Source organism: Phoenix dactylifera, chromosome 3 (genome assembly GCF_009389715.1).
Source record: "Phoenix dactylifera cultivar Barhee BC4 chromosome 3, palm_55x_up_171113_PBpolish2nd_filt_p, whole genome shotgun sequence".
Lineage (NCBI taxonomy): Eukaryota > Viridiplantae > Streptophyta > Magnoliopsida > Arecales > Arecaceae > Phoenix > Phoenix dactylifera.
Genome location: NC_052394.1, coordinates 22,155,483 through 22,170,254, shown reverse-complemented (window position 1 = coordinate 22,170,254; position 14,772 = coordinate 22,155,483). Strand labels below are relative to the sequence as shown.

The window sequence follows — 14,772 nt, the reverse complement described above, 5'->3', positions numbered from 1 at the left end:
TATAGGATGTTTCCGATCGAATGCCGCTGGCATTAAATTGTGTTTTGTCTTGTGATAGCTCTGGACTCTCTCACGGCCGAGTGTAGTGAATTCGAGCCTAGATTATAATTAAAAAATATAGTTAAAAATTAGATCAAATTAAAAAATATAAGCACTATATTATAAAATATTAAATTAATAATATATTATAAAATATTATTAACTATATTTTGGTTTTCGAGCTCAACTCAAAAAACTATTTTAGCTACTCGAGCTCGATGACAGCTGAGTCGAATCAAATCGAGCCGTGCTTGGATTTAAATTGGACTCGAGCAATTTGCAAGCTACTTGACTTATTTGCATTCCAAGTAAGCATTCTTCAGCACACCCTTCCTTGACTTCGAGACAGGAAATGATGCAGGAAATGTTCTCTGATAACAGAAAACCACAGCTGATGGACACTATTCCCTTCTTACTAAACATGGAACTTCATGATATTTAAATTTTATCGCAAAAATCAAACTACTACTCACTCTTTCGAATGTTAATTGATAATTGAAAGGTACAAAGACAACTACTTGCATGGTACTAAGTCTATAAACAATTCTGATGAAACAGACTTATACCGTGCGGGAAGTCATCCCTCAGCATGGTTCAAGTCCCAATTCCTTGGTGTTTGACAGGAAATGGGGGCGGGATATCCCTTACTTATTCTGTCCAACAAAACACCACCTAAGAGTAGGCATGATCAATTTATAATTAACAACTACATAGTATCCATAGTTTATCATGATTGTTGACAGTACAAATACTACTCTTGCTGCCAGAGGTGGCTGACAATTAACATTGGCATTCAGTTTTGATCATAAAAGGCGGGAGAACAATGATGCCATGTAGAGCTTGCGATACAGATACGGGCTGTGCAAGAGTCCCAGGCCAACAAGCTACCATCACCGCAAATTGTATTTTAGCACTAAACAGTTCAAAAGTATTTCAAAATTCTGTAGGATAGTCATGCTTGCCTGCTAGAATACAACTACTTGAGACGGGAATACGATGCATGTGCCAAAACTAAGCCAAGAGGATTGCACATATAACCTGTATATCAGGTCAAACAAGTCCCTAGTGACTATTATCCAATAAAGTATAGTTTCCCACTTTATGAAGTGGGAAAATGATTTGGGAATCTATGATTTGATCCTGAAAGTAAAAAAAAAGAAAAGAATATAGCATTATGAGATAAAATGTCAACTATTAATGGATTTACAGAAGAAAAGCTAGCAGTGTAATGTTATGCTTGCAGCCAGTCACAGATCCTGATCTAGCAATGTAATAGGTCCATTTGCAGACAAGTAGACAAGTGAAATCCTCATTGCTTGGTGTAAATTTCTTATACCTAATAATCAGATATCAGTGTTTAAGCATGCATCCCAAGGTGCAAATATTCACGCATGCATCCCAGGTGAAAGCATACATCACCATTAGAGTAGAATAATAACAACCCTCTTGCTTACACCGGTTTCTCATACAATACCTTTAACAGAGGAAGGCATTAATATCCTACCAGTTGTGGTCTCTGAAAAGGACATGCTGAGCAACGTATGAGCATCCCAGTACAACCACAGACTCAACAAATAGGATTATAATATGATGGGGAAAAGAAAAGGTGATTTAGTCTGTTTACGGAAGCCATCACAAATACTAATGGCACCTCGGTCTTAAATATCAAACCAGGAAAGCTACTTCAAACCACCTCAGAAGCGAAGTGTCACATACTCTTCAGCAAAACCACAATTTCAAAAAGACCGGATATTGCACAGACACAAAAAATGCCTAGAAATATTCAGAGAACATACCATAACCAAGCTCAGAAGCATTTCCTGTGGACGATGGATGGACCAGATTCATCATACTCACCCTTGGAAATCCACATCTGAAAATGAAAATTCAAGGCGATGAAGCACCATTCATCTGTAAATAAAATGTCATAGGGGCAAAATATAGTGTAGCACAACAAAACTTCACCTGCTGGAAAGTGCTTAAGGAGGCAAGGATGGAGCCTCCTATCCAGACACTGTATTTCCGTTCAGGTGGGGCGACCACCTTAATTTTCATGCTGCTTGGCGCAAGAGCTGTAATCTCCTTGCTCATGCGGTCAGCAATACCTGGGAACATAGTCGACCCCCACTAAGAACAATATTACCATATAAGTCCTTCCTGATATCCACATCACACTTCATAATGGAGTTGTATGTCGTTTCGTGAATTCCAGCAGCTTCCATGCCAATCAAGGATGGCTGGAAAAGGACTTCAGGGCACCTGAATCTCTCAGCCCCGATTGTGATCACCTGCCCATCAGGGAGTTCGTAGCTCTTTTCCACAGTAGAGCTACTCCTGGCAGTCTCCAGCTCTTGTTCATAATCAAGAGCAACATAGGCAAGCTTCTCCTTCATGTCCCTTACAATTTCTCGTTCTGCCGTTGTAGTGAAGGAGTAACCTCTCTCTGTAAGGATCTTCATCAGTGCATCTGTGAGATCACGACCCGCAAGATCCAAACGAAGGATAGCATGAGGTAGGGCATATCCTTCATAGATTGGAACAGTGTGTGTCACACCATCACCAGAATCAAGCACAATACCTGTTAATAAACAGCACAGCCCCATTAGTCAACCAGATGATGATGATTGTTACCATAACTAGAAGCAAGTAGTCAAAATGATACAAACCAGTTGTGCGGCCACTGGCATAGAGTGAAAGGACTGCCTGAATTGCAACATACATGGCAGGCACATTGAAAGTCTCAAACATGATTTGGGTCATTTTCTCTCTATTTGCCTTGGGGTTGAGAGGGGCTTCTGTGAGAAGTACAGGGTGTTCCTCAGGAGCAACACGAAGCTCATTGTAGAAAGTGTGATGCCAGATCTTCTCCATGTCATCCCAGTTGCTAACAATTCCATGCTCAATGGGGTACTTCAGCGTAAGGATACCTCTTTTAGACTGTGCCTCGTCACCAACGTAAGCATCCTTTTGGCCCATTCCAACCATAACACCAGTATGGCGGGGTCGGCCTACAATGCTGGGGAATACTGCCCTAGGTGCATCATCACCAGCAAATCCAGCCTATTTGACAAAGACAAGACAATCGTGCATGCTAGTTTGAGGCCAGACGGGAATCGTAGTGCAGATCCTTTTAAAGAAGAAGAAAAAAAAAGGTACAAAAGTGGAATGGATTCCCTAACCTTGACCATTCCAGTTCCATTGTCACAGACAAGAGGTTGGATATCTTCGGTATCGGCCATTTTCTATATATCTGCAGAAGCATTACACACAAGACAATGTACCTTTTAACTGGCAAAGGTTTTTTTTTCTGAGAACTATTCTGTACCCTTGAATTCAATAGCTTTTCAAATTATTAAACATCCCTAACCAAAATGTATTTAGAGATCTCCAGACATTTTAAAAGTGAAAGAAACCCATGAAGAAAACCCTGTAATGCTAACATTATTTTAAACAAATGATAATATAACAAGGATGTTAAGAAGAGAACAATGTGTAGCAGATTAAAAAGTAAAAATCTAATTCATAAGGAAAAAACTTGTTGACTTCTCAAAACTATTTCAGAATCAGAATTCTGTTTTTAAAAGATTCGCATAATTAATCATGTATAAGAATGGGAAAGTTATCAGGCATTCGCTAAGGTGTCATTATGTTATTTAAACAAAACAAGATATAGAAACTATCATGAAACCACATCAATAATCAGTGTAGCAGAGCCATGCAACAACTGCTAATACACCCACCAGGAAAATTAAATAGGAAAATTTATAAGTTTTAAACAACTCTTAGAAGAACAAGATAAAAGAATCTAAGGGTTTCACCACAATAATATATTGAAAAAGTGCTTAACATAATTTTAAGAAAAGAAATGTTAGAAAAATTCTCATGTGAGGACTTATTTATCAACCGTTGGTGCATTGATTTGATCATAGATCAAAGGTCAAGTTGATAGCTATCTGGCTAAAAAGGACAATAAGATACGACTTGATAAAGCTTTATGTTGGACTTCTTTTAGTTATTTGACCTGTGATATCATATCTGAGATAAAGATACTGTTTTCTTTTTATGTTTATTTTATCTTTGCTGAGAGGCCTACCCTCGATAATCTAGCAAAACTACAACCAAAACGAGCAGTAAAAACAAGGTTAGTCAAAGGTAAAAAGAAGAGACTGCAGTCCAGCAACAACAACATTCCTACAGAAATCATTGGAAGCCAGCCAGTCTACTGGCTGATTTCCATCGCAATAGACATGCTTAGCCAGAAAGAATGATAAAGATATTGGTTGTTAAACTTGCCAGGTCATATCAATTTTAAACCGCTCTACTTGTTAAAAGACATAGCATGGTCAGAATATAAGAAATAAATTCTTATTTAAACTTTCTGGTAATCACAAATTGAGCTCTGAGGTTACTTCTTCAAGGACAAAATTTCACAATTTATATGTCATCATGAATAGAGAAACAGATCGAAAATATCAAAAAATACCTCAATGAATAGAAGAAATACCAAGAGTCTTAAGATAATCATACCTAGTAAGAAAATTCATGAATTATTCATTAAAGTCACCATAAATTCATAAAAACAAGATTTTAAATTAGGACATAAAATATCAAGAAATCAGCTACTGATAAAAAATTGAGAATTGTCAATTTATTTTTCCGTAAGAGAACTTAGGCCTTCGGGTTTATTAACTCCACCCCCCGATCCCCCAACAAAACCACCCTTTCAATGGACAATACAGGCTGATATATGCTTAGAAGAAATGTAACACTAGGTTTTTTTTTTTGAAAAAAAAGCAAAATATAGCAAACAAAGAAAAACAAACTGACCTACATAGCACACCATACACCAATCTCAGAAGAAAGAACTAAGAATGCCAGTGACGCAATAAATCTACAGATCATCAAACATGTAAATATCAACCGGAAAATCCCTCACATATCACCTCCTACCTGCACGATCGGAGCACCAGACAAATACCAGATCAAAAAAAAATTGCCAAGTTCGACGATCCACCAGAACAAACCCCACTCCAGTGTTTCAACCGCCCCGATCGGCCCTAAAAACTAAGGATCCTCAAGATCGAACCACAGAAACATCCGAAAAACCCATCGTTCTTTAGATTTCCGCAAGCAAAGATAAGATTACTGCGTCTAATTTATCTTTGCATATAAAATCCGATAAAGAACGCAAGATCAAGCAGATCCGAAGAGGCATGACTAGATCTAGTAGGGGAAAGCAGTCAAGATGGGGGAAATCTTAAGCCAACCTCGTCGAAGAAAGCGATTAGGGTTCTTTCTCCCTTCCTCCGAGGCGACAGAGAGGAGCGAGAGATCAAGTGTAGGAAAATAGAAGCGCTCCAAGAAACGACGAAGGAAATAGATGGGAGCATTTGCCTTTTATACTACAGGCGGAAAGGCGAAGACCAAAGAGAGACCAGAAAATTAGTCCGTTTTTCTCTTCACTTTATCAGCAGCAAAAAATAAAAAATAAAAATAGCTTGTTTCAAATGACCAGCCAAGAGATGCGCGCTCACGATCCAAGACGAGGAGACGTGCGCGAGTTCCGCATAATAGATTGTATAAGGAACATAGGATCTGCCGTTGATTGTGCCAGGATAGGAGATGATCTGGACCCTGGAGCCCGCATAGGGGTTTCTGTAGGGACGCTTGGAGAGAGAGGTAGCGTCGATGATGGGGGAGGGTGTTCCGCTGCCGTTGGGGTCACCGAATCATATTCGGAAATAGGACGGGACACGCGTCAGCTGTTAGAATTGTGGTCTGCATCTCTCCAGATTCTCTGGCCGCAAGATGGCCTTTTGATTTCTGAACAGAAGAAAAAGATTTTCAACAAAAAAAAAAAAAACAGAAGAAAAAGATAAGTTACCCAAAAATTAGAAGAAAAGGGGCTGAACATAAAAAAAAAAAAAAAAGAGAGTAGGAAAGCAGATGGGCCACTCGAAACCTATCTGTAATATATATTTTTTTAATAAACCGGCCGCCCACACTAACTTCGCGTGAGCATTGCTAACAGAGCTGTAAGCCAAAATACTCTGGTAGAACATGTACACAGTGAGTCCATAAAATTTTTTCAGAATGATGAGCAATAAAAAAGACAATATAGTCATAAGGATAATCTAAAATACATCACACGCCTTTTAACATTTTAAATGGAACAAGTCTAGTCATCCGGCCCAAAGAAGGAGGTTAACCCATCGGCTGGGCAGTTGGCGACATTCGTCGAGCAATATTAATACAGCATCTGATCAGGTTCGACAAAGAGGTAGGTGGCCAAAGCTTTCTTGCAATGCTTCCACGTTTATCGCATCAAAAAGGAGTTGATTGATTATAAAATTATGGATGATAGCGACATGGTGAAACGCAACTTCAAGACCCTGCACACTGATTCCCGATAAAGCGCTCCACTTGATTTTGCAAATCCAATCAAATAAGAACAGTGGAAGCATTAAGCAAAAAACAAATATGGCTTAGATTGGTAATTGTTGGGGTGGGGAGGCCCGCACGAGCGGGTTCTGCGAAGTAAGCAGCGTCCTCGCTCGGCCAGCCTATAAACCCTCCAAAAATACTTGCGCAAAGAGATTAGCGCGGCGGGCAGCTCTCACCACCCGCTTTGTTTTCCTTACTCATTAGTTTAAGGCAAGTTGAAACGCTGCAACAAGCCTGGTTTATATTGACCCGAGAGCGTTTCACCCATTTCAGTCTTTCCGATATGGGACTAAGTAAAGGGACGCTTCCGCCTTGCTGATTCAACTTGTCGGCTTCTTTTAGAGTTTCATTTCCGGCCTTCGCCCGCAAGCGGGAGAGCATATAACTTCCCTTCCACCGGCTCCGAGGAGGAGGAGGACGGCCATGGCAGAGTTCAACGAGCCACGGTCCAAAGCCACCGCCTCTGTGTCCTCGTCTGGAAACCCTACGTCCTTTCTTTCGCGTGCTTCCAAGTGCGCCAAAACCCTAGAGGAGGGAAACCGCTCCTTGTCCGACGACGCGGTACCTCTTTCGACTTTCTCTTCTACTTTCTATCACTTACTAGCCGATTTGTTCCGCTGAAATTATTGCTAAAAAGGAAATTAGTGTCTGTTTCTCTTTTTTTATATGAATCTTGTGTTATTCTGTCTCGGATTTGTATGTACTGTATTCGTTCGTTGGTTGCCTCATCTTGCAATCGTCTTTCTTGGATACGCCCCATTTGCCCTATGTTATCCATCAGGTGATCTTTATGAGAAGAAAACAACAAAATGCCCCAATTGTTTTCATCTAATGCTCTCTCCGTCTCTAATTTGGATTTTTTCAATGAAAGCTTATGCAGCGGTGCTTGTATTTTTCAGCAGTATAATTTCTGTGCTTGCATGTTTTGTTCGAATGTCCTGCTTATTTATTAAATTCCTCTGTGGATGGATCAATTCTTCAATTTTTTTCCATGATAAATGTACCTTTTAAGTAGAAACACCTCCTTGCTTCCACTTTCTGTGATTTTGATATACCACGGATTGGTCCGACCAGAAAACTCACACATCTGGAGTTAAGGGCCATGATGTTAAAAGGGTTTAAGATGAATGACTATGATGTTGTAAACTACAACTGGGGGCTGTGATTGTCTCTTGACAGAAATTTATGGGTACTTTTATGTATGGTTACGAGGAACGAAGAAAACCGTATCAAGAATGGGAACTTTTGGCATGAGAAGCTTATAAATTCAACATAGGCTTTATTTATGGGCATACATTATACAGCTCCTCGAGTATGCCAAAGATTGAATTCAAGGGTTAAGCGCTTCTAGCCTTGACTTACCATTGAAACCATAACTTTAAATACTTGTAACAAGGTCACTAGGTTCCTGAACCAGACCCCGGCCTGGTCCAATTTTACCAAAGGACTAGAAATGCACTTGAGCTGGCCAAAAACCAGTGACCCAGCCTGTTTTACAAAGTACTCCTGATTTAATCAGGTGCTGTTTAATATTTAGTGACATTTTAGACATTTAATTATAATAAAAGAATATTTTAGAAAAAGAAAGCCCTAATTGCCCATCTCCGTCATCCCCTTTCCATCCCTTCTCTGATTCTCGTTCTGGTGATCTACTATTTTCAATTCTCTATCTGGCGATCCACTAATTTTGATGGTCCTCTCTGACTCTGGTGTCTGATAACAATGGCGGTGGCAGACGTGACAGGCAATTAGGGCTTTCTTTTTAAAAAATATTTTATTATAATTAAATGTCTAAATTGTCTCTGAATTTTAAACAGACCCCTGTTTAAATCAGGAGTACCATGGTCCTTGGGTCAAGTGAAAAAAAAAAACTAGTGATTCGTTCGGGACTGGCCTGGTCATCAGTTTTCTCGAAAAAACTGGTCAGATCACTGGCTTTTGCTGGTCAAGTGCATTTCCGGTCGTCTGGTAAAATCGTACCAGCTTGTGGTCCTCTTCACTGGTTTTCTGGTCAGACAGGCCAATCTATTCTGTGTTTAAAAGCTATGATTGGATCTAATTAAGTTGTTCCTGTGTCTCACTCCAACAAAGTTATTTCAATATGTTGCCAGATATTGTAGTTGATATGTTAACAATTATATATTTAACCAAATCCATGGCACGCAAGGAAATAGCGTTAACTTCTTATAGATGCATATTCTTTAGTGAAGTTTTGGTGAGCTAGCTTCTACAATCTTCTTGTGGCATTTGCATTGAATCTTCATAAAGCTGCATTCATGCTTATCCTTTTATGGTATCTTCATTCTCTTTACTGAAGCTTGAAGGGGGTTGAAAGGCTTCCTTATTTTGCCTACTATAATTTGGTATTTTACACCAAAATATGTTAAGATAATCTTATAGAATGAAAATAGGGGTTCGCTCAAGTTCAACCGATGATGGAGGATTGGCATCAGCCATGGTTGAATGGAGTGGAGTTGCTTGAGGATTCTAATCGTAATAAGCATTTTCTCCCCACTGGATATGAAGGGTATCTTGAATGTAATTTTGTGGACCTTAATAAAATTTTGATTCACTAAGTTCCAGTTGAGATGCATTATTCTTAAAATTGATGTGATCTTTTTAGCTGCATGAATTGCTAGGATTGATGTGCTTCTTGGAGGAGGCTTGTGTGAAGGCCAGTTGACAGAAATAGTTGGGTCATCATCTTCTGGTAAAACACAAGTAAGAATGCTCAATGTTTTGACTCTATTAGAACTCCCAAGCACTAAATATTTTTAAACTCAGGGATCAGTTTTTTTAATGGGAAATGCTTCATCATCTGTCCATGTAGTTTTCTTATCCCAAGATGCTTGTTTTGGCCTACATGCTCTCAAACTTTAAATAGGCAGTCAAGACAGTCTTGAGCCATTGTGTCTTCTAATTCACCATTGTGCCCATGCAGGTTTGTCTATATTCTGCTGCACATGTTGCGGACAAGCATTTTGGTGTTGTTATGTTCTTGGACACATGTAATTCCTTTTCTCCGAAGCGTATTGCATGTATGGTTGATCAACTTTCTAGCTCTTTTTCCGGAGAGGTCAATTTCTATTCTTCGTCAAAATTCTTCGTAGACTTAACAGTGTTTGTTCATTTAGTGAATATCAAGAATTGTCCATGTCATAATTCTAGAATATTAAGTTGTTTGAGAAATAAATAGAGCCTACTCTTGTGTTTAACCGCTCATTTTGTTTGATGAATTCTTTTGATTTTAGGCCAAAGAAAGAAGACTTAAAAGGATTATGAGCAACATATTTTGTCACTCAATTTTTGACATCTTTGCACTTTTGGATGTACTGCATCAACTAGAATTCAATTTAAAGCATCAGGTCTTTATCCAACAAAAAAAATTTGAATGATAATATTGCTAAAACTATATATCTATTATTTATTGCCTTGAGTTTTTGTGATGAATGGTTCAGGTAACAAGTGGACATACGAAGATATGCTTGCTAATTATCGATTCAATCTCCTCTCTCCTAACCCCTGTCCTTGGAGGCAAAGGTTCGGAAGGTATATCCCTGATGCTCGATTGTAAAATCAGGCATTTTGGAAGTAGATTTTTCATCTGAAATCTCCTATTCCAATTTAATGTGTCTGCATCATGTTAGCTCCAAATTACAGCTATTGTGAGGCTGTGAGCTGGCATTTTCTAATTGTGCCATGAGGGCAATCCCTTTATACACTTCACAATTATGTCAGTACAGGATTTATTTTGTGCAATATTGACAAACTTTAAGGTGAATGACTTTGTGTTGGAACAAGCATAAGAGTCAAATTTAGTACATCAGGAAGTTCTGATCTGAAAAGCTAACCTTCATGGATTTCTACAGATCAATGCAAGAAAAACTATATAAGAGGCTTAAGGGCTGTAATTTATTGTGAAAGGTATCTAGGATTCCAAGTAACAGAAACTAGAATTTGCCCAGTTCGTAGTGTTGTACAACTTCAGTGGGTAAGTGATGTTATGGCCCAATCCAGGCTTAATACAATGCAAGCCTAATCTTCCCTGCAACAGCCGACTTATTCTGAAGCAAATTCAACACCATATTGTTTGACCTATATATCAGGTTGTTATGGTTAAGGTTTATTTAGATTAGGTTGGTTGAGAATCAATGGGTTGGATTAGGCCCTGAAGGACCTCATAAAACACTGATTTAAATTGAAAGTTAAGACCGAGAATTTTATGCAATTTATAGAAAATTTAAGCACTTGGTTGCGATGATTTATGTTGTTCTCGCAATTCACTGCATTATAGAGATTCATGGGGCCTAAAAAGCCTTAAGCAACTCCATCTATCTCCATGAAGATGAAATAGAAAAAAAATGTCGAGAAATGGTTGATTGCCAAGGTGTGTCATAATGGAAGAGGATTCATGTTGTTCCCACAATTTAGTGCAATATAGAGATTCATGAGGCCTAAAGCCTTAAGTAACTCCATCTGTCTCCTCTTGATTTATCTAGAAAATGAAGATGAAATAGAAAAGAAATGGTGAAAAAATGGCTGATTGCCAAGGTGTATCATAGTGGAAGCATACACTCATGCACATACAGTATTAGCTGCAATACATTGCTGTAATGGCCTTTGATGTCTCCGTACAAGATGCACAGGATGCATTATGTGCAAAGTTCCTCCATGCTTAAATGTTTGATGGATATTGGAAATGCAGGACGACTTTTGATGGTGTCTGCTGGAATTATTTTGAAGAAACTAGCAAATGAGCACAATGTCTCTGTTTTGGTAAGCACAGATATATTTAAAATTCTGGTGTTTTTTATTTGTTTATGTGGTGCAAAACTGTTTATTTGGAATCTTAGAACTTTGGAAAATTGCATGTTAGACACTCTGCAGTCTATGTGGTAAATGGGTTTTGCTGAATGATAATTTCATGCCTACACCTCTACATCGAAGTTCATTGAAATTTCTGGGTTTTTTTGGCTGGCAGTATGCTCGCTCTGCATAAGCAGGCCTTCATCCATGTTGCCTTTGTTCGCTTGCACTATTTTTATTGCCTAAAGCAACAGCTTTAGTTTCTAGGTACTGTTCAAACGTATTATCAGGTGGGGATATGCCTTTTCTTTTGAAAACTTATATAAAGGGGACCAATAAATTCCAGAGAATATTGGTGCAAATTCTGTTGAATGGATAAACTGAAAACGTCAGGCAAGAACTTCATCCATGTTGTCTTTGTACCCTTATACTATTTTTTATTGCTTGAAGCAAAAGGTTCACTTTCTAGGTACTGTTTCTGTGTATTACTACATGGGGGTATGAGTTTTCCTTTGAAAACTAATATTACAGGGGACCAATTGGGTCATCTGGAAAGAAACTCAACTCAGATAAGCCTTAATCCCAAATTAGTTGGGGTCGGCTACATGATGTTGAGATATCAAGTCCTTAATACTTCATCCCATGTGATTTTCAGTCTACCTCTACTCCTCTTGGTTTCTTCTACATGTATTAAATCACTTTTTTGTACTGATACATTCCTCATTCCATATTATGCATGTCCAAATTATCTGAGACATCCTTCTCATAATTTATCCTCAATTGGCGTTATGTCCGCCTTTTTACGAATGACTTCATTTCTTAATGGTGCAAATTCTATTCAACAGATAAGTTGAAAACGTTATGTAAGAACTTGCTTTTCTCCTTGAACTGCTGAAATAGGGCCTCATATCACTTGCTTAACATGAGAAGTGTTAGAATTTCATGTATCTCAGAGCAGGCACTAATGTTGTACTAAATTTGTTTTATGATGTCAACTAGGTGACAAATCATATGGTCGGTGGAGAGGGAGGAATCTTGAAGCCTGCATTGGGTGAAAGTTGGAAGAGCATTCCACATGTACGGCTACAGCTTACCCATGATCAAGGGAGCAACATCTGTAATGTTTCAATATTAAAGCACACATTCATGGTAAGCATTTTTTAGTCATTTGGCCCACTTCCTTTTTAAGTATTTATGTATAATATATTGATTCGCAGCATAAACTGCTTTCACATAATGAGGCATGGTTAAATAAAATATTCCACTATTAGTCATAACATCAGAGATGAATATCTATCATAACATGCACTGGGAACATGTTGTACTTGCATATTAAAATTTTACTGCCATCTATGAAGTAGAAATGGTAGTGAGTGATCTTGTTTATATATATGCACCTACTTGTCACTCTTGATCCACTTATTCATTCATGTGAGCAAATTTGGTAATTCTGAGTGCCTATTACTTGTCTGCTCACAGTTTCTGTTAGTCACACATTTCACAAGATCAATGGTAATGTCTTTTGTCTTTGACATGCTCATTCCAGATCCCCTGCTTATTTTGTTACAGCATTCTTATGCTTGGCTGTAACCTCACTCAAGTTGAAATATACTTCTCTCCAAGACATTCCATGTTCATGGCAGTTGATCTGAGTGTTGCTATCTTTCTATGCTATTAGCCCATGTCTGATAGATGTCTTTGCAAACCAGAACCATCAATAATCCAAAATTAGGTAGGAGTTGAAGTTATCCAGAATTCATCAATTCCAATTTCGACGGACAACATCAGCCCATCTGGAGGATGGTAAGCCGATTTTATCAATTGTGGTCCAACCTAGGCTAATCCCCATAAGGTGTGTGCTAGTCCTGTCCACTAGCCGCTTCTGGTGAAAGCATGCCACGGTAGTTGTTCATTACTCCAAACACAGTCGGTAACTTATGATCATGTTAAGGTTGAAAGATTATTGCATTCCAGTTGTTGTGTTTGTAGCTTTCTCAGACCCTTTTTTGAATGTTATCTTGATCGCAGGCTTCTGGTCGTACTACAAAATTTGTGATCCACGGTTGAAGCTGGCTAAGAGCTGCTCTGGATAGGATGGGGGAGGTAAAAGAAGAGGCTGCGACTGTGAGGTAGCACAGGGCTTCTTCCTGATTCAGACCAGGGGGAAATATCTTGCATGAAGTGCTCGGCTGTTTGGAAGCGCAGCTCTTTTTCTTCTCTAGTTTTGGCTTTTTTTTTATATGGGGCGAGGGCCCAGAATACCTGGGCTCTCTTAGAAGGGAAGGCTTGCAAACTGATAAGAATTGATTGAGAAAGGATGATCGAATCCGCTCAATCGCTGTCCTCTTGCATTGTCCTTTAAACGTTAAATACTGTCGTCATTTTATCAAACCCTGGGGGACACTGCACCAATCAGGTCGATAAAAGGGCATTTGCAGCGGTGCGTACCCAGGGAAACGTTAAAGACAGAATATTTACTCCAATTGCCGTATTTCTATTCCTTTCTCCTATGGAAAAATTGGGTGGTATTCCCAGCTAAGAAACATGTAAAGGTGACCTCGCAGTGAAATCCGCATGAATTTATTTTTGAGCCATGGTCTTTCAGACGCTGCTGAAGAACCAGACAAATAAAGTTCCCATAAGGCGTTGCTGTTAGAGCTGTATTTGCATCAGGTTTGTAAGCAATTGCAGCTGTAAAACATATGCACAGATTTAGGCAGCCCTCCTGCTGCTGAAGAACCAGACAAATGATATTCACACGAGGAGTTTGCTGTTACGGTTTTATTTTTATCAAGGGGTAAGCAGCTACGGTTACAGACATATGCCTTCCAACTGGCAATCAGATTTAGGTCTACAAAGACTGACAGTTTGGGTTGCACTTATTTAAAACAGTTGAGGTTGTGTATCCTGGTCGCTTCGTGATGTGGGTTGAACGGCCCCTGTAACACATTCCCTCCATTAGCATTCTGCTGGAAGTGGCATAATTCATGAGAACTATTTTTTTTTTCTTTCTAAAATGGATGATTCATATAGCTCTTGTACGAACACATTCAAAATAGATGAAAGCTAAACTAGATTCGCTTCTCAGGGCTTATGTTCTCACTTTTTAATTAATTGAGATGAGCACCACCTCCAGTGACATGCATGATGAAGTGTTTGACGATGCTCTGCCACTCATAGCCTGAGAGATCAGGCTGTGTAATCCAGAAGGGACAGCTTGGTAGCGGTGTAGCAAATGATAAATTTGCTACACCAAATGATGGACATTTTCTTTAATAGATGAGCTTAATATATGAAATTTTTATTGATGAGGTTAAAAGAGTGTGAAGGTAGGGTTCGAGCTTAGGATCTGATAACATGTTGAAATCATCAATTATTTCAAAAGCTATTGGCTAGTCCTTGTGGTACAGCAACTCCGTATCAGTCGTGAGAAAGAGGTGGAGAATGACACCCTACGAGCATATAAATGGCCACCGTCAGATT

The 14,772-nt window shown here is 38.9% G+C and overlaps 1 protein-coding gene, 1 non-coding gene and 1 pseudogene across 6 annotated transcripts; 1 reads left to right on the top strand and 2 right to left on the bottom strand.

Annotated features, from left to right (window-relative positions):
- Positions 1-1,351: 1,351 nt before the first annotated feature.
- LOC103705928 lies at positions 1,352-5,420 on the bottom strand (annotated as a pseudogene).
- A 579-nt stretch (positions 5,421-5,999) lies between these two features.
- On the top strand, positions 6,000-14,376 carry LOC103705926 (DNA repair protein RAD51 homolog 4). Of its 5 annotated transcripts, XR_005511235.1 has the most exons (10): positions 6,000-7,044; positions 8,895-9,010; positions 9,123-9,204; positions 9,425-9,559; positions 9,735-9,848; positions 9,942-10,032; positions 11,189-11,259; positions 12,289-12,438; positions 12,999-13,092; positions 13,318-14,376. XR_005511235.1 is itself a non-coding variant. In XM_026804211.2 (9 exons), the coding sequence occupies exons 1-9, from the start codon at positions 6,907-6,909 to the stop codon at positions 13,008-13,010; spliced, it is 909 nt and encodes a 302-aa protein (XP_026660012.1). In that variant the 5' UTR covers positions 6,000-6,906; the 3' UTR covers positions 13,011-14,376. The 5 variants fall into 5 exon arrangements, 4 of the variants coding, with proteins under 4 accessions (XP_026660012.1, XP_038980947.1, XP_008788055.1 ...); XM_026804211.2 differs by having other exon boundaries at positions 12,999-14,376; XM_008789833.4 differs by lacking the exon at positions 12,999-13,092 and having other exon boundaries at positions 6,006-7,044; positions 13,318-14,371.
- Positions 6,548-6,697, bottom strand: LOC113462653. The gene has a single exon (XR_003385464.1). It is a non-coding gene; the product is annotated as a U12 minor spliceosomal RNA (small nuclear RNA).
- Positions 14,377-14,772: the final 396 nt, after the last annotated feature.

What these genes read in the sequence shown, in the direction of transcription:
- LOC103705926 (XM_008789833.4), top strand. Translation starts at nt 6,907, where the DNA reads ATGGCAGAGTTCAACGAGCCACGGTCCAAAGCCACCGCCTCTGTGTCC. An exon ending in TGGAGGCAAAGGTTCGGAAG is followed by an intron (nt 10,033 to 11,188) that starts GTATATCCCTGA and finishes TTGGAAATGCAG; the next exon opens with GACGACTTTTGATGGTGTCT. An exon ending in TATTAAAGCACACATTCATG is followed by an intron (nt 12,439 to 13,317) that starts GTAAGCATTTTT and finishes TCTTGATCGCAG; the next exon opens with GCTTCTGGTCGTACTACAAA.